This window comes from Diplotaxodon limnothrissa, linkage group LG4 (assembly GCF_057381915.1).
Source record: "Diplotaxodon limnothrissa isolate DT_005_m linkage group LG4, D_limnothrissa_male_GT1.1, whole genome shotgun sequence".
NCBI lineage: Eukaryota > Metazoa > Chordata > Actinopteri > Cichliformes > Cichlidae > Diplotaxodon > Diplotaxodon limnothrissa.
The window spans coordinates 17,022,694-17,040,449 of NC_140599.1; the positions used below are offsets into that span (position 1 = coordinate 17,022,694).

General features: G+C 44.4%; 2 protein-coding genes across 2 annotated transcripts in view; both read left to right on the forward strand.

Moving 5' to 3' along the window:
- Positions 1-17,756, forward strand: part of LOC146633542 (voltage-dependent T-type calcium channel subunit alpha-1I-like) — a 205,034-nt gene that overhangs the window by 107,489 nt on the left and 79,789 nt on the right. The window contains exons 3-4 of the mRNA XM_085351531.1: positions 2,611-2,744; positions 16,705-16,802. Of these exons, the coding sequence (XP_085207657.1) occupies positions 2,611-2,744; positions 16,705-16,802 (232 nt within the window). The remainder of the gene's footprint in view (positions 1-2,610; positions 2,745-16,704; positions 16,803-17,756) is intronic.
- Positions 8,694-10,665, forward strand: LOC146633543 (uncharacterized). Its single transcript, XM_085352323.1, has one exon. It carries the CDS (start codon positions 8,935-8,937, stop codon positions 10,486-10,488), a length of 1,554 nt encoding a protein of 517 aa, XP_085208449.1. The 5' UTR covers positions 8,694-8,934; the 3' UTR covers positions 10,489-10,665.

Sequence of the window (17,756 nt, forward strand, 5' to 3'; positions counted from 1 at the left end):
AAAAAAGATTAACGCTGACAGCACCAATAAAAACTCTTTATAACTGTTTAATAGATATTTCCTCTTAAGTACCACAAGTCAAAGGACTCCCACTCAGGAGCTGCAGTCAGTGTTACAAATCAAATCCAAAAACTCCAGTCTGCATTTGCAATTATTTCTCATGAAAAAAGTTATTTTCTTTTCATCTATTGATTTGGATGGTTCATGGATTTCGATTCATTATATCTTCAACTCTGCACCTGTTATAGTTTTTAGTAGCGCTTCAGATGTTCAGAAAACACACGTACGCTTTATAAATCACTGTGTCTGGTATTCCCTTTCCTGCCCTATTTTGTTAAGTGAGTATTTGTCCCTGTGGTGCCTTTGGTTTTATACACTGATTAATTTTGTCAGTCACAAGTAGAGTAAGACACACACACAACATAATTTTATTTTTAAATGGTCCAACATCACAATCCTTACGACCTACTTACCATGTCCTTTCCTCTTGCCAAATAAGTGGTACAATGACAGCATATAAAGTGGCTTCCACACCAGCTCCTATTTCAAATCATGAAAGGGCCCATCACAAGACAGCCTCAACCTCTATACAAATCATGTTGATGATGAAACCTGATAGGTTGACTGAAGAGGAAGCTGGCGGTAGTGACAAATAACGATGATGAATTCATTCCCCTTTCACTCAAAGCAGAGCACGACAGGGATTCAACTGGTGCAGCCAATGTCGGATTACATATGAAGCGTGCAGGCTGCATTATTTATCAAAACATCATTTAAACAGCATGTGAGCCTGATTTTCTCATCTTTCCCATTGAAAGCTGCCAGCTCTGTATACTAGCTGTATATGAGCTGGTGTGTGTATTTTTCTGTATGCGTTTGAATGAGCAGCGATGGAACACACATGTTGGTTTCCGATGCATTACAAGGCAAAGTCGTGCCTGTATATTTACACACAAAACCATCCATGCATACCCAAAAGCAGAGATTTATACATTTGCAGTGCATAAATTTGTACCAGCTCACCTCTGTCCCTGCTTTTAGAGATTTTGATCTTTGAAAATAACAAACAATACAGACAGTGCCCAACCAGAGAATAGATTACTGTTTCTGAATCCAATCTCTTGACTCTTGCTATTTCTAGATGGAGACAAAAACAACATCCCAGGCTTCTGCCAGTGGTGCAGCATGAATAAATCCTCAAAATTTCACACACCATTTGTCTCATTCTATTTGGTCTATAGCTGCAAACACCATCTTGCAATTGTTCATCATTACTGAGTGGAAAAGAATGTTGTTTCTACCACTAAATCCATTTTATGTCTTATGTTACTTAGGGAAGGTAATAACCTTAGAGTTTATTTTGGTAAACTGTCCTGTTATTTCTATATAAAATGTCTTGGTTGTTGAAAGTCATCAGGTACTGTATCTGTAATGTATCTTTACACCATTTATTATTCTATTTGTCTGCTCATTGCTCTCATATTCAGTGACTACAAAGTTGACTACAGAATTTTTGTGTCTTTCCTGAGATTTTGAACTTAGTCAAATTATATTCAATGTTTTTTAATTAGCAGGCATGACTTCATTTGAATTTCTTGGTCTTGGTCCTGTAATCCTGTAATCTCCATGTGAAGATGTAGCAGCTTGAGTGTAGGAACATGTGACTCGGCAGGAACCACAGTCACAGAGCCTTCGGCAAGGCAGTGGGAAAGATTTTTTGCTACCAAAATACAATAGGTGGTTTAGCTAGCGATCTGTGTAAAATAATGTAATCAGGACATGTGCTCTTATCTGTCTCTATCGTTCTGGTTATCTCTCACCATGTTTTTGCTCTTCATCTTTGTTTTCTCTGAGGTTTGACCTGGATCTTCCTCTTTCTTATTCCTGATCACTTCCTACTTCTTTTGTGATTTAAGTATTATAGAGTAGGCAGGTTCAAACAAAGCAGTGTGTGTTTTGTGTGATGCTCTATTATGGTAGTACAGACTATGTTTGCAGTGCATACACACATTTAGCTCTTAAGCCTTTTTACAGTCCAGCAAACTACAAACACACACACACACACACACACACACACACACACACACACAAATAGATCAGAACACATCATTCTTGAACATTATTTTGCTTGTGAGTGATCATTTGAAATCAACTGTGTTGTGCCGTATTTAGAGTGTTAAAATTGCTGTTGAGAATAAAAGGTCATGCACTGGTTTAAGTGTTTGAATAGATACAGGGCTGAACTAAGGAATTGCTTGAAGCTTGCTTCAGGGCACGTGTACCATTTCGTTTTAATCTTTCAGTTTTCATAGTACTATCAGTGATTTTTTTTTTTTACCAAATTGCACCGTTAGCAATTACAAGCAACCAAATTTTAAAGTTCAGACAATTTTTCTATTAGAGAATGACTGTTCTTCCAAAACTGAAAATCAGAGTTGAAAAAAATCAAGAGGGAGCTTTATCAACAGCTTGAGCCCACTAATCTCTTCAACACACCAGATAAAACAGATGTCTGGCCCATGTGTTTCATGTAAAATATATAAAAGCATTAATTTTTTTCTATCTTCAGCTCATTTTCCTTTGTGTTTGTCTCCCTCCCATTGCTCATAGGCCTTTGATGCATTCATCTACATCTTCTTCGCCTTGGAGATGGTGGTAAAGATGGTGGCTCTGGGGATCTTTGGCCGTCGCTGTTACCTGGGCGACACCTGGAACAGACTGGACTTCTTCATAGTCATGACAGGGTAAGCAAAAATTATTATGCAAGCATTCTTTCATACAGTAGGCTTCTAATACTTCTCAGACCAGTGATCTAATATTGATCACTGGTCTGAGCAGGTAACCCATATGTTGAAAGGCTCCCTGTCTATTATCCTGTCAGAAAATAAGGACAAACAGTTTAAAATATTCTTTAAAAAAAATAAAGGCATAAAATCAACCATTTTAATACTGGACTAGACAATATACAATATACCAATGATTCATAAAAAGAGGAACTCTGCATACCTGCTGCAGCAGCCAGAAGGTGTATGGATAAAGATGCTAAACTAATGTTGGGGGGGGGGGAGTAATGGCTAAATAGTACAAATAGACAGAAATCTCTATATAACTAAAGTAGATATGTGATTGTCAAAGTGATAAAAATACATGTTAAAAGAATGGCTAATAGTTAGATAAATGCTATCAGATGACATATGGCAAAATGTCATCTGATAGCATTTAGCTAACGTAAGCTAATATAAGTCCCAAAAAGTTTATTCTGTTCATCTTAATGTAGTATTTTTAGTAGGAAAAAAATTTCGTCACTCATCCAAGTGACTTCCCCAAGTGGTTTCCCCAAACTTATAAATAGCTAATGTAATTGTTAGCTAAACAGTGTCTGCTGGGAAAAAAGGTAAGGTTATGTTTGACAGATGGAAATGACTAGCTAAAAGTTTTGATAGCAATTTAAATAGATCACTAAATGTACCAAACAGTGATTAAAAGAACTGAAATAGTGGGCTATAGGATAAAAGAGGGCATTTAGCCAAACATCACTTAAAGTAGTACATGAATAAAGTAGAATATGAATATGAGAAGTGATGTTAATGAAAGTGTTGTTTAGTTCATCTGACAAGGCTTTGGGAAGATGTAAAACAAAAAATGAGAACAATGTTAAAAATCTCGAGTCTTTTTTACTTTCTGTGAATAACTTTAAAAGGTAAAAACATTATCATAAAAGATCTTGAGCGACAAAACATTAAAACCAGCAAAACCACCCCCATCAGCAATTTCTGCAGACAATTTCTGCAGAAGCAATAGATAAAATGTTATAGCGCAAGTGGCAATGACTTTTAGCACGTACAACTTTAAATCTTTAAAACCACAAGATTAGATTTGAAGCATATATAATATTTTTTATAATGGGTTTTGTAGACATTAATAAGTTTTGTAGACAAAGATTAACAGCCTATTTTGTCATTTATTTTGAATGACTTTTTGGCTGACTGGCTTGCTGTTACCCAGCTTTAATTATTGCAATCTGTCTCTATTACTCGGGTCTAGTCTCTACTACTATTTACTTAGAAATAATATTTGTTTTCTAAGCATCTTAAAAGAAATTAGAGGGAAGATTAATTAAATGTGACCCATATGATTTTCAGTTAATCTAGATATGTTCACATATTCTACTATGTGTATATTTAACAGCAGGATGACAAGTAAATGGCTATTATTTTGCATGGAGGTCATATAGTTTTATGCATTAATTTATGTTAAAGTTATGAAATTAGAACCAGTTTAAATTTGTGGCATGACCCTGTGTGGAACAGAGTCAGAGTCAAAATGGTATAGAAACAAATAAAACTGTGAAATAAAGCTATGGAGGCATTTTACAAATAGATGTTTTATTGCTTTACACACAAAACTGTAACAGTGGATGTGGCACAGCTCTGAGTGATTCTTGTGTTATGAAACAAGCAAAGGTCGGTGTAGAAAACCTTCAGGTAGCAGCTTTGCACTTTTACCTGCCACTGACTAAACTTGATGGCAGGCCACTGAAAAGCTTTGCTGTCATTGATGTGTCTTTAAAAACTGCTTGGAAAACAGGATTTGACATAACACTCGGCCAGAAAAAGTCACTCTGTGGTGTGAACGAAGCGGCAAAACCACTATGCAATAACAGCCATCCAGTTTGCTCTGATTGTGCAGCCGTTTCAAATGTTTCTGTATTTTTCAGCAGCTCCAGCAGAGTGAGACATCAGCTCTTGTTAAGCTATCAGCACTTACATGTTAATTTCAAAGAATTAAAAAAAAGATAAATAATTAAATCAAAGTCATGGTATTAAGAGTCCCTGATATTCTGCCACAGACACTACAGTATCACAGACCGAGATACTGCTAGGTAAAGTATTGGGTGTTCACCAGATATTGATCAACATGTAACACTTACATGTTGGCAACAACATGCATGTCTCTGGTCATATATTCATATATTACAGGTTTAACTTGTTCTTCCAAGTATTCATCACACATGCTGTTAATGCGTGAGGAAAATACAAGGCAGATGTGCTAGATGGATGCATGTGCACAAAACCAAAGTAAACACACCTGCTCAAACACCTGCTTTAACCCAAGTGAAATGCGAGGCTCAGACATGCCAGGTGATAAAGTCCCTCTGTATGCGTGTGTGGTGTGTTTGTGTTTGTTTTGGTCCTGGGGGGTGTGCGGGGGGTGAGGAGATGCCCACATCTCGGGGATTCAACTCTATTCTGAGGGGGAAAAAATGAAGCCCTCGTACCATAAATACATAAAGCTTTTTAGTATGTAGACTTGGTTTAAAAAGTCTCCAGAAAATGAGCATAAGGAAATATAATGTCCTCCGAAGTGACGACTATGTGAAGGAGAGGGAGATGGATGGGAGGAGTGGCTGGTATAATGGCGCACAAACAACGATAAAGCTACAGACTTTCCAGGGTCGGTGCAGGGACATTCATCTTCATTTGAGCTGAATCAGTTTATCCTCAGCGGATGCTCAAACACAGCTCGCGCGAGTCTATGTGCACGTTTATGGCACAGAATTACCCACACAGATTACAGTCTGTCAGCTTATGCCTTTGCTGTGTTTAATCTGCGTGCGTGCGCCTGCCTGTGTTTGTGTATGCATTTGTGCGAACACCTCGGTCTTCGTTTGCCTCTTGGCAGCACCCATTAGATTAGCGTCTAGGCTAATTGCAGAGGGCAGTGCCAGCTTTTCTGGGCCAAATCACAGTCAACATTCTGCTATGAGCTCCATGCCTGTTACCTACGGGCAACACCTCTTTTTTGTTTCTTTTTGACTCACCTCCCTGCTCTTTCTTTCCTCTTGACATGCTCAGACGAACATCCACCCTTTGGCCCCATACACTCCTTTCTTTTGTCAAGAGTGGTTTTCCCTTTCTGTCTTTAACACCAGAAACCTCACAGGAAATAATGTTTTTTCATTTCCACTGCACTGACATTAATTTTTTTCCCACTTTGTGTGGTATCTGCAGTGACAGCATGCAAATTCCGTATCTTTGTGCCAATATCACTGAAATTCATGATTCAGCAAAGAAGTGTGACCCTTTTTATTGAAAGTCAGCTTTGACTTCTGCATCTTTTTCTAATGTACACCAAGGATGCCAACATACTGGCAACCTGTCCTGCATGACAGCTGTAACAGGTTCCAGCCCCTCCCCCGTGACTCTGAATTGGATAAGTGGAAGAAAATGAATGGACAGATGAACGGATGCCAAGGAAAAAGCTGAAAAAAATTAACAGGTCAAAGAAATCATGGAAAAATGAATGATGCTGGTCTATGGAGTATGCTAAAGAGCTGTGCCTTGACTAGGCACAGCTGTTTAGGTGCTCTTGTATTGTCACAATACAAACATTTCAAACTGATTTGGCTGCTCTACTCCGAATTTCACTCTTTATTTGCTCAGATTAGTTCTCCACACTCTGGACTCTCTGCTCCGTTTAACTCTCAAGTCAAGTCAAGTCAAGTTTATTTATAGAGCACATTTAAAAACAACCAAGGCTGACCAAAGTGCTGTACAGTAAATACAGATAAAAATACAATAGAACACAATTTCGTAATAACACCTCGCTGATAAAAATAAAATAAAAATATATAAAACAAATAAATTAAACCTTTCTAAAAGCCAATGAAAAGAGGTGAGTTTTAAGAGCGGTTTTAAAAGTTTCTAGGCTTTTGGAGAGTCTGACGTGAGGAGGTAAACTGTTCCACAGTCTGGGTGCAGCCACAGCAAACGCCCTCTCTCCCTTTGTCTTTAATTTATACCTGGGAACATCTAAAAGCATCAGGTCGGCTGACCTCAAAGATCTCCTGGGGCGATAAGTACTAAGGAGTTCTGACAGGTAAGAAGGTGCAGTGCCATTTAAAACCTTAAAAGCCAGCAATAAGATTTTAAAATCAATCCTAAAGGCAACTGGGAGCCAGTGGAGAGAGCAGAGAACCGGAGTGATGTGGTCTCTTTTTTTTGAACCGGTCAACAGGCGAGCGGCAGCGTTCTGCACCAGTTGAAGGCGATGTAGACAGGAACGATCTAGGCCAGCATAGAGGGAATTGCAGTAGTCTAGCCGTGAAGTAATAAAAGCATGGACCACTCTTTCTAGATCGTTCCTGCAAAGGTAAGACTTGACTTTGGCTAAAATCCGCAAATGATAAAAAGATCCCTTAACTACAGAGCTGATTTGTTTATCAAGTTTAAAAGCATTGTCAAAAATAACACCAAGACTCTTAATGGAAGAAGTGCAATCGGAGGTTAGGGGTCCCAAAAAGTCTAGTTCCCTGCTGCTCTTTACAGGCAGTTCACCATGTGTCCATAATCCGCTCTGCCATGGCTCAACATTCGATCCATGACCCGTTCAGCCGGCAATAATTATTCATCTTTTTTCTAACAGACAGCTAATCACTACATTAATAAAAACAGATGGCTAATGTGGCTATCGGTAATTGCTAACAGTTAAACAGCTACTGTTAATGCATTTGCTGGCTGAGTTAACACTGATAACTGTTCGATACTTCAATGTTGTTGAAGCAGGAGCTTCACTGACCTCTTTGTATTCCTCCTAAAGTGTTGTCCAGCGTCATAAATGTTAACTACTTCAGCTGTTAGTGAGGGGAGGAGCTCTGATGGCACTGTTTGCATCAATATTTTTGCAAATGTGTATTTTAATTCAGTATTAGTTTTAGTATTGATTAATACCTGAGTATCAGTTTTTGGCAACCCTAATCTTGACTGAAGCTGATGCCAATTATGATGAGACCAGTCTTGAAAACTAAAAAAGAAGGCAACTGGATGATGCACTGTGGTTCATGTGATGACTGGTATGACCAATAGTGGGTTAAAGACCCAGAATCACCTGAAGGACGTCCAAAATGAAGAACTCCCACTAAGGGTTTATTACCTGGGAGACTCTTGAAGAAGACTCTTGGATGAGAGCTGAAACATTTTCAAGCTCACAAGACTACCCTAAATTGCATGACTAAGAACCTACAAAACACATGATGTAAATTGTGGAAACATTTACTCTGTGTTGGCACCAACGGTGAAAAGGAAACTGCACTTCCATAGTTTATAATGGCACTTTGGTTCTCGAGGCTCCCTTTTATGGGGAAGATTGCTATGTTTCAGACAGATAGTCAATGTTTATTCCATAAGGTGTTGACATTGTGGTCTACACTTCAGGTTCTTTTTCTAACTTCGCTCGGTGTTTCACTATGGGAATCGCCTCGGCGTGACCAACTACGGAAGCTCCAATGACACCACGTCTGTCTATGACAGACCTGTCGAGCCGTGCTCAGGGCTCCGCCCCCTCGTACTAACACGGCCGACCAGCTCCTCCTAACTCATTCTCGCTTTCTTCCCGTGAGAAACTACTTTGAGCTCCCTCAGCGCATCCAGGCTAACTTGATTAGCTGCTTAACAGTTCTCAGGCGTCCCGTGTAGGAGTACGTCGCCGAACGCAGTTTTTCCGGTTCCAGTTTGGATCGTGCTGAGTAAGTCCTTCGAAAGAAGTGTACTTAGAGTTGCACTGTGGAACAGCAACCGCGTCAGGCGAGCTGTCCCAGCGGTTCCTGGTTTTAGTTAGCGAGGTAGCCGACATTGTGTGACTCGGGCTAACGCGTTACAGCGAGCTGTTCGTTCAGTGTCCGGCTAGCATTAACTTGTTAGCAGGCCACGAACCACATTAGCGTCTCACTAGCATTAGCTTGTTGGTCGACGTAGGGTTCGGTTAGCATTAAGTTGCTAACGATATTGGCTAGCGGAGTGCAGCCAACGTGTCACGACGAGCTGACTCCCGCCGCGACTAGATCGGATTTAACACCCGCTGCTAGTCCTAGCTACTTACGGGCTAACGTGTCGAGACGAGCCTGGTGTAGCCTAGTCTCACCCCTTTCCGCTAACCATGTCTACGGCTCCTACTCCCGCCAAAAGGTCGGAGCCGAAGGCTAAAGAGGCTGCATCCCGCCCGTGCCCCGCATCATGCGGTGCCACCATCTCGGGCAGGGACCCTCATCCAATGTGCATCGTCTGTATGGGTGCCAAGCATGCTCAGGCTTCACTGGCGGACCCTCAGGGATGCCCACACTGTGCTTTGATGCCAGAGAAAGTCCTGGAAAGGAGGCTGAGAGTAGCAGTAACGAACAGTCAGGACCCCTGCCTGTCGGCTGCTACTGCTACGAGCGATATCCGTCATCCGCGAGCCTCCACAAGCTGGGCGGACATGATGGAAGAAGAGTCCCCGCTCATGCCCCCATCGTTCGAGGACCTCCTCGATCAAAACGTGGGCGAGCCGGGTGGCGAGGACGCGGAGGGCGATGCCGACTCCGACCTCCTCGACCTGGAGGACATGGATGAGGAACAGGAGGATGACTCTACCTTTCCTCCCCAGCAGTCCAGGCCACCGAGTGGGGCTGAAGTTGCACCCCTGGTGGACAGCAATTTGTACGAGGTCTGTAAACGGGCTGCTGCCAAGCTAGGCATCCCATGGCCAGCCGCCCAGGATGCCGAAGGGGCAGAACGTGACTTGTATGATGGCAAGAGGCTCCCACCAGCCTTGCCGCCATCAAAGCAGCTTCTGCCAGCAGTCCCAGCCTGCATGAAAGAAATGAGTCGCTATTGGTCAAGCCCTTTTAAAAGCAAGCTTCCGACCAAGGGCTGCTCTAAGCTTGAGATCCAGGGGATGGGTGAACTGGGGCTGACTGAACCCCCAGCAGTGGAGCCTTCAGTGGCGTATCACCTTCACCCTAACCGCAGGGCAATCTCAGCTTCTTCTAGCATTTCTTTGCCCAACAAGATAGATCGCCTCACGGCATCTATTTATCAAAGGACATACAAATATGCTGCACAGTCAGTGTGCTCGCTTAATGCAGTCACACTGCTATCAGCATATCAGGCAGAAATTCTGGAAGACATGGGCCGTCAGCTTGACTCGGGTTCCCCGAACCCAGCCCTCTGGGATGAAATCTGCGTGGTTAATGATCTCATTCTTCGCTCCTCCAGGGGAGCAGTCCAAGGGTGTGGTCGCGTTATGGGCCTTGCAGTCTCGGGTGAGAGAGCCTTGTGGCTAAACCTGTCAGGCCTGGGTGATGCTCAGAAGGCTGAGGTCATGGATGCAGCCTATGACCCAACCAAGGGTCTCTTTGGCCCAGCCCTGGAGAGAATGAGAGAAACAAGCACCCGCAGAAAGCAGGAGGGTGAAGCATTCAATCTCTGCTTACCCAGAAAACCTAACTCTCAGCCCCAGCAGGTGCCAAGAGCTGGCTTTGCAGCAACAGCAGCAGCTGCGAGAGGGAGACAGAGTGGGGTCAGAATGCAGAGAGGAGCAGGAGGCCAGCAGGGTGCCCACCAGGCCAAGGTAGAGAACCGAAGACCTTGGGGCAAGCATTCCTTTGCAGCAGTTGCTGCAAAGAACAAGCCGTCACACCCCGGAGAGGGAAAAAAGAAGCGGTCAGCCTAGCACACCTGCAGCATTCTGTGTCACCCCTCTTTTCTTCCCCAAAGAGAAGGAAGGTGTTAGAAGGGGTAACCAAATCACTCCAAAGTTCAGGGTCTCCGGAAGTTTCCAGTTCACCAGGAGCACCCTCTCAGTCTCCTCCTCCAGTTCAGGGAGGACAGACTTGTGGACAAATGGCGCAGTGTCACCAAACATTTCTAAACACTCTGTCTGTGTCACCAAGCACTGCCCAGAGTCACCAGACACTTCACTGTGGTTTGGGGGTAACAAAAGAAATAAAACGTGCATTTCTGCAGCCAGGCAGTTTGCCAAGGGCAGAATGTCCCCCCAGTTTCAAAATAAAAACAAAAGAAAATCACTGCAATTTGTCTTTGTTCCCAGCGGGGGGAGCTCACGCTCTTCCCGAGGGGGAGAGCCCCAACTCCTTCCGGGAGACAGGGGTGACGTCACGCTACCGCTTCTTCAGAGGCCCGCTCGCAGAGCGGCTGGAGCGGTGGCGCGCATGCGCAGTTCATCCCTGGGTCTTGTCAACCATTTCCCATGGTTACAAACTACAGTTTGCGGCAAAACCACCGAGATTCGGCGGAGTGTTAGCTTCTGTGGCCAGTCGCGATTCAGCGAATGTGCTGGAGGAGGAAATATCCTCCCTGTTACACAAACAGGCGATCGGAGCGGTTCCGAGCGAAGAAGCTCAGCAGGGCTTTTACTCCCGCTATTTCCTCATCCCGAAAAAGGACGGAACGTCGCTCCGTCCTATTCTGGATCTGCGTGTGTTAAACAAGCATTTGAGAAAGTACACGTTCAGAATGCTCACACACAAGACGCTTTGTCGCTCAATTCACACAGGCGATTGGTTTGTTACAATCGACCTATCAGACGCATATTTTCACATCGCCATTTATCCTCCACACAGGAAATATCTCAGGTTCGCTTATCAGAGCGTAGCGTACGAGTTTCAAACTATCCCATTCGGGCTATCCTTAGCTCCGAGGGTGTTCAGCAAATGTGTGGAGGCAGCGCTGCATCAGAATATTTTCTTACATAGACGATTATCTAATATGCTCACGATCGCGCGAGCAGGCGATCAAAGACTCCGAGGTGGTGGTGAATCACCTCACGGAGCTTGGGTTCACTATCAACCTGGAAAAGAGCCACTTGGAACCCGCACAGTTTACAGAGTATCTGGGGCTCAGAATAGACTCCATCTCTTATCGTATCGCACTTTCAGAGCGGAGGATCGCATCCTTCACTCACTGTCTTTCCCGTTTTCAGCTGGGGAAAGTCGTGCGGTTCCGACTCTGTCTCCGCCTCCTCGGCCTCATGGCCTCGGTGATATCGGTGGTACACTTGGGGCTGCTTATGATGAGAGATTTTCAGCGGTGGGTCGCTTCTCTGCAGCTGTGCCCTCGCCGACATCTCAGTCGTGGTGTAAAAATAACGCAGCCGTGTATTGCGGCTCTCCGGCCCTGGAGGAGCCCGACAGCTCTCGCGGCGGGGGTACCGCTCGGGGCAGTATCATCCAGGGTGACGCTGACCACAGATGCATCCCTGTCAGGTTGGGGTGCAACTATGATGGGCAGAGCAGTGAATGGCGTTTGGTCACAGAGACTCACTCTGAATCACATAAATGTGCTGGAGCTCCGCGCGGTGCTCCTAGCCTTACGGCATTTTCTGCCGTATCTCCGGGGTCAACATGTTTTAGTGAAAACAGACAACTCCACTGTAGTTGCTTATATCAACCGCCAGGGCGGCACCCGTTCCCGGCAGCTACACAGGTTAGCCAGGGAAATAATTATGTGGAGCAGCACTCGGCTCCTCTCCCTTCGGGCAACTCACGTGCCAGGAATTCTGAACAGGGGGGCGGACCTCCTGTCCAGAGGAAATCCACTGTTCGGAGAATAGAGGCTTCACCCACAGGTGGTGGAGCAGATTTGGCAGAGATACGGCCGGGCTGCCGTAGATCTCTTTGCCTCGCGAGAAAACACACAGTGCCCCCTGTTTTTCTCCCTGTCAGACGCACACGCGCCACTGGGCGTGGATGCGCTGGCCCATCCTTGGCCAAAAACTCTGCTGTATGCTTTCCCTCCCCTCAGCCTGATCTCCCCAACACTGATCAGAGTGAGGGATCAGGGGCTGTCTCTGATTTTAATAGCTCCACGGTGGCCATCCAAACACTGGATAGCAGAAATCATCCAGCTTCTGGTGGACGAGCCATGGCCACTCCCCATCCGCAGGGACCTTCTGTCTCAGGCGCGGGGGGAGATATACCATCCCCATCCAGACCAGGTTGCTCTCTGGGCCTGGCCCGTGAAAGGTGGAATTTGAAGGCAGCAGGCATGCCTCCGAAGGTTATTGAAACCATTCAGAATGCCAGAGCCTCCTCCACCCGTTCCATTTACAGCAGTAAATGGCGTGTTTTTGAAGAGTGGTGCCATGAAAAGCAGATTATCCCTTTTCAGTGTTCAGTGGTGGAGCTGTTGTGTTTTCTTCAAGACTTGCTGGACAAAAGGAAAGCTTTTTCCACTATAAAGGTCTATTTAGCAGCTATTTCAGCCTGCCACGTGGGGTTTGGTGATAAACCTGCTGGGCAGCACCCCCTTGTAGGTCGCTTCATGAGAGGAGCGCGTCGAACGCTCCCAGTTTCTAGACCACTGGTCCCTTTATGGGATCTGTCAGTCGTTTTAGACGCCCTCTCCCACCACCCCTTTGAGCCTATTGGGGCAGTGGGGTTGAAGTTTCTCTCTCTTAAAACCACTCTGCTGTTGGCTCTAACCACAGCCAAGCGAGTTAGTGAATTACAGGCTCTGTCTATTCACCCCTCTTGTCTACAGTTGGCCCCGGGACTCACTAAAGCACTCCTGAGGCCTAACCCAGCCTTTGTCCCTAAAGTGTTGGAAACATCATACAGGTGCCCTACAGTAGAGCTCCTAGCTTTTCACCCCCCTCCATTCTCTTCCGAGAGGGAGCAGAGGCTGAACACTTTGTGCCCTGTCCGGGCCTTGGGGACTTATGTTGACAGAACAGCTGGATTCAGGAAGTCGGATCAGCTGTTTGTTTCCTGGGCCTCCCCTCACAAGGGCAGGCCCGTATCACGCCAGAGACTAGCTCATTGGATTGTAGAGGCCTTAGCTCTGGCTTATAGCTGTAAGGGCTTGCAGGCCCCCCCGGGACTCCGAGCACACTCCACTAGGGGTGTGGCCACATCCTGGGCGTTGTTCAGAGGTGTATCAGTCCAGGATATTTGTGCGGCAGCAAGCTGGGCTACGCCGCACACGTTTGTCCGGTTTTATCGGCTGGATGTTGCACAGTCATCCCTGGCTCAGACGGTGCTGGATTCTGGTGCCTCAGGTTCGACCTGAGATCCTGGAGTAGCACTGGAGAGTAGCTTCGGGAGCTGGCGCAATCCGGGAGTGGGCCATATCTCCCATAGTGAAACACCGAGCGAAGTTAGAAAAAGAACGTTGGGTTACTTAACGTAATCCCTGGTTCTTTGATAACAGAGTGAGGTGTTTCACCAACACTTCCCTCCTTGCTTAGGCACGGAAAGAAATCTGCTTGGAATGAGTTAGGAGGAGCTGGTCGGCCGTGTTAGTACGAGGGGGCGGAGCCCTGAGCACGGCTTGACAGGTCTGTCATAGACAGACGTGGTGTCATTGGAGCTTCCGTAGTTGGTCACGCCGAGGCGATTCCCATAGTGAAACACCTCACTCTGTTATCAAAGAACCAGGGATTACGTTAAGTAACCCAACGTTTCTGACCTTTGTGTTTCTGCTTATGCAAGTAAGATGTACTATGCCAAGACTCGGAGGTCATCAGTAGAGCGCACTCATCACTTTACAGCCTGTAACGTGATGAGTTACAGAGTAGGTTTGACCCTTTAGGACCTTTTCATGAAAATGAGAGACTAGGTCTAAAAAGCTTTGTCACCGTGGATGACACTATAAAGATAAATCTATCAGGATATAAATAGTAAGAAATTTGCTTAACAGCCTTTATGAGGCTCAGCTGAAATTCACAATTACATGAGACAAAAACAAGAAAGCGCTGCAGCTGTTGTTCAGTTTTCATTATTTTACGAGGAGATCATCACAGTTGAGCAGTCTCTTTTTGTGTTTCATATATAAATGATGCCAAAACGCATATTTCCCAATGTAGAACTTAAACTTTTGGGTTTTATGATTTTGGCTAATTGCTAACTTTCCTCTCAAGTCACGACATATTTGACATCTAGATTGTTTCAAGTGTTTCATCATCCTTTATGCTGAAAGTGTGCCTGATCTCTGACACTAGGCCCACACTAGGTTTCCGCTGAAGCGCTACATTTTACACTGATATAGAAAGGCACGTTCACACACACACACACACACACACACACACACACACACACACACACACACACACACACACACACACACACACACACAGTGTGGTTACATAAAAGCATGAATGAGATGAAGGTATCGCGAGCAAAAAAGCAATAATAAAAAGGTTGCTTGCGGCAGTCCACTAATTACCCTCCCAAACACATCGGCCTGATTGATGTGCACAGGAAGAGACACTTCTATAGATAGAATGCATGCGCACACACACATACAAAGACGTACATGTCTAAAGACTCACACACATGCAAGCACATTAATGATCTTCTGTTCTCGTTTTTAATTTCTTTGTTGCTCTGTGTGTGATCAGGATGTAATTGGATCACTAACAAAGCTGCAATATCTGCACTCATCTAAGCAATTATATGTGTTTTGGGTAGGCTGTCTCTATCTAATAGTGTATCAGTCAGCCTATAACCTATTCAATCAACACATTTACATTTAGTATTTGTCCTTGAGCTAACTAAGAGCTGTGTTTTTTTAAATTTTGGCATTTTAGCCCTTTATTCAGGCTCCCAGCAGCCTCTATCAAATCCTTTTTTGCATTAAAACTGGTAGAAAAGCTAGTAGCCCCACCCCTAAAACTGTTCCGCTCTTCTCTGTGGTTTGGCATTGTGGCCTGTTTTCGACTGAGAAAATTCTCCCTTGCAATGATGGTCTCGTCCAGCTACAGTATAAGACTCAAAAACTACAAAAAACCCACAACTATAGGAGTAAGTTTAAAATAAAACACAAGTAAGCATTTCACCTAAAAGTGCAGTCCTAGTTTTTAAATATTTCACACCCATATGAATAAATTGCTAGTGGTTAGAGTTGACTCCCTGTAGGTTGTGCAGCAGTTAAACCCCTTGTACAACAAGTAATCCTACTTAAATGTGAGCTGGGGTGCTCCTCGGCTGATGACTCTGTGCTTGTTGTTGAAGGGCAAACGGAGAGAGCTTCCCTTTGGGATCAATAAAGTTTCACATTATTGGAAATGACACGGTTCATAAGTCTATCTATGTGAGAGACAGTGAGCTTGGCTTGTTTTTTACAAAGCCAGCGGATGTGCTTTGGGTGTTATTAGCTTGTGTTGGATGCGCTGTTGTTGGTATCATGCTGTCCCGACACTGTCGTAGCCCCAGGCATATCTATTTTGTACACGCTCTTGGACAAACGCACGTAAGTATTACACAATCCACACAGTTTGTTCGCATATACATGCACCCAGTGTTATTTATTCTGTCATTTATTACACATATACTGTAAATTTCATACATTCACTTCACTCTGTGTGATTACAGTCATGTAGTAGTGTATGGCACATTCAGACGTACACAGTGCTTTCATACCGTGACCGTTCTCCTATGAAAGTGGTTTGGGTTTGGGGGCACAAACAGCTTAGCCATGCTGTGGAAATGACTTGCTAACAGATGCCAGGCACTGACTGAGCCGCAACATCCTGCAGGCAACACTTAGAATAGAATGAATCCCTTTTTTCCCTGCTCTTTTCTTCTTCCCCACCTCTCTTTCATGTTATTCTCCCTTTTTGATGCTTTGTCACTTTATACCCTGCACTCCCACCCCAACTGAGCGTTTTCTCTGGAGGGTTGCACCTCCACGTGCAGTAAATTTCCCATACAGCTAAGATTCATGGAGCTAAGGGAGAGCACCGGTGAGACTAGATCAAAGAGAGACCAGTGGCTTTGAATCGCGGACAGAGATCTGTGTTGAAGCTGGGGCTATGCTAATCGGTTTTTCTCCTAGGCTGAACCAGTGACCGATCAAGGCAGTGACAGTTCATGATTAAATGATTAACTGATCTCTCTCTTCCTTTTTGCTTCTTTGTCTGTATATTCAGGATGGTAGAGTACTCGCTGGACTTGCAGAACATCAACCTGTCAGCCATTCGGACAGTGAGGGTTCTTCGGCCGCTCAAAGCCATTAACAGAGTGCCAAGTGAGATCGTCATTAACATTTTGTGTGTGTTTGTTTCTGGGCAAATTCTTTGCTGTTTAATGTTTCATGTCTCCATGTGGCCTTTGAGGTATACCTTTGCTTGTACTTTCTCTTTGTAGATCTGTATTTCTGTCAGTTCACATAGAGTCCAAATGCATCAACATGGAAATTCATGTATATGTATTACATATTTTGCTTTTTTCCTGCATTCGCATGCCACCTGTTCCCTGCGGGCATCATTAAACATTTATCGTATGCTTAATCATGCAGGCAGTTCAAACCGTGAGTCACGGCTTTATCAGATTTTACAAACCGCCCATTAATGCTGCTTCACTGATCGGCGTGTGACCATAACCCTGTTTCTCTCATCAAAAACTCAGCGCTTGGCCAAACTTTTTAACTCCAATTGATTCCTTTGTTCTGCAGCCCTGACTGACATCTCCTAATGATTGCAAGCGAGCAATTGGCCTCCCTGGGCCAATTTCAGACCAGTCCAATCACTTTGTTCCAGTACTTGAGAAAAAAAAGATATTATAGGAAATCAGTCCTTAAAGGTCATAAACATGAACTGAAGTAGTCAGGCACTTGTGTTCAGTACTCATCAAGAGAACCAGATTAATTTCTAACGTTACTGTAGTAGCTATTACTATTAGTTTTATTAGCCTATATGTTTTGAAAGTGCACTCTAAGACTGAGATCTGCGAACTGTGGAGGCCATTTGTGTGCAGTAACTTTGAGATGATTTACGCTTTATGACATGTTCTTCACTGGAAACAGATATAGTACAATCTGAGCATAAAGGGATGGGTGTAGTCAGCAATACTCAGGTAGGCTCAGTTGGTACTAAGGGTCCCAAAGTATGCCTGAAAAATATCTTCAACACCATGACATCACCATGCCTGAAGCTTTGATACAAGGCAGGATGGATCCAGGCTTTCATGTTGTTTACACCAA

Excerpts from the sequence above, each read along its gene's own strand:
- LOC146633543 (XM_085352323.1), top strand. The coding sequence starts at position 8,935 with ATGTCTACGGCTCCTACTCCCGCCAAAAGGTCGGAGCCGAAGGCTAAA.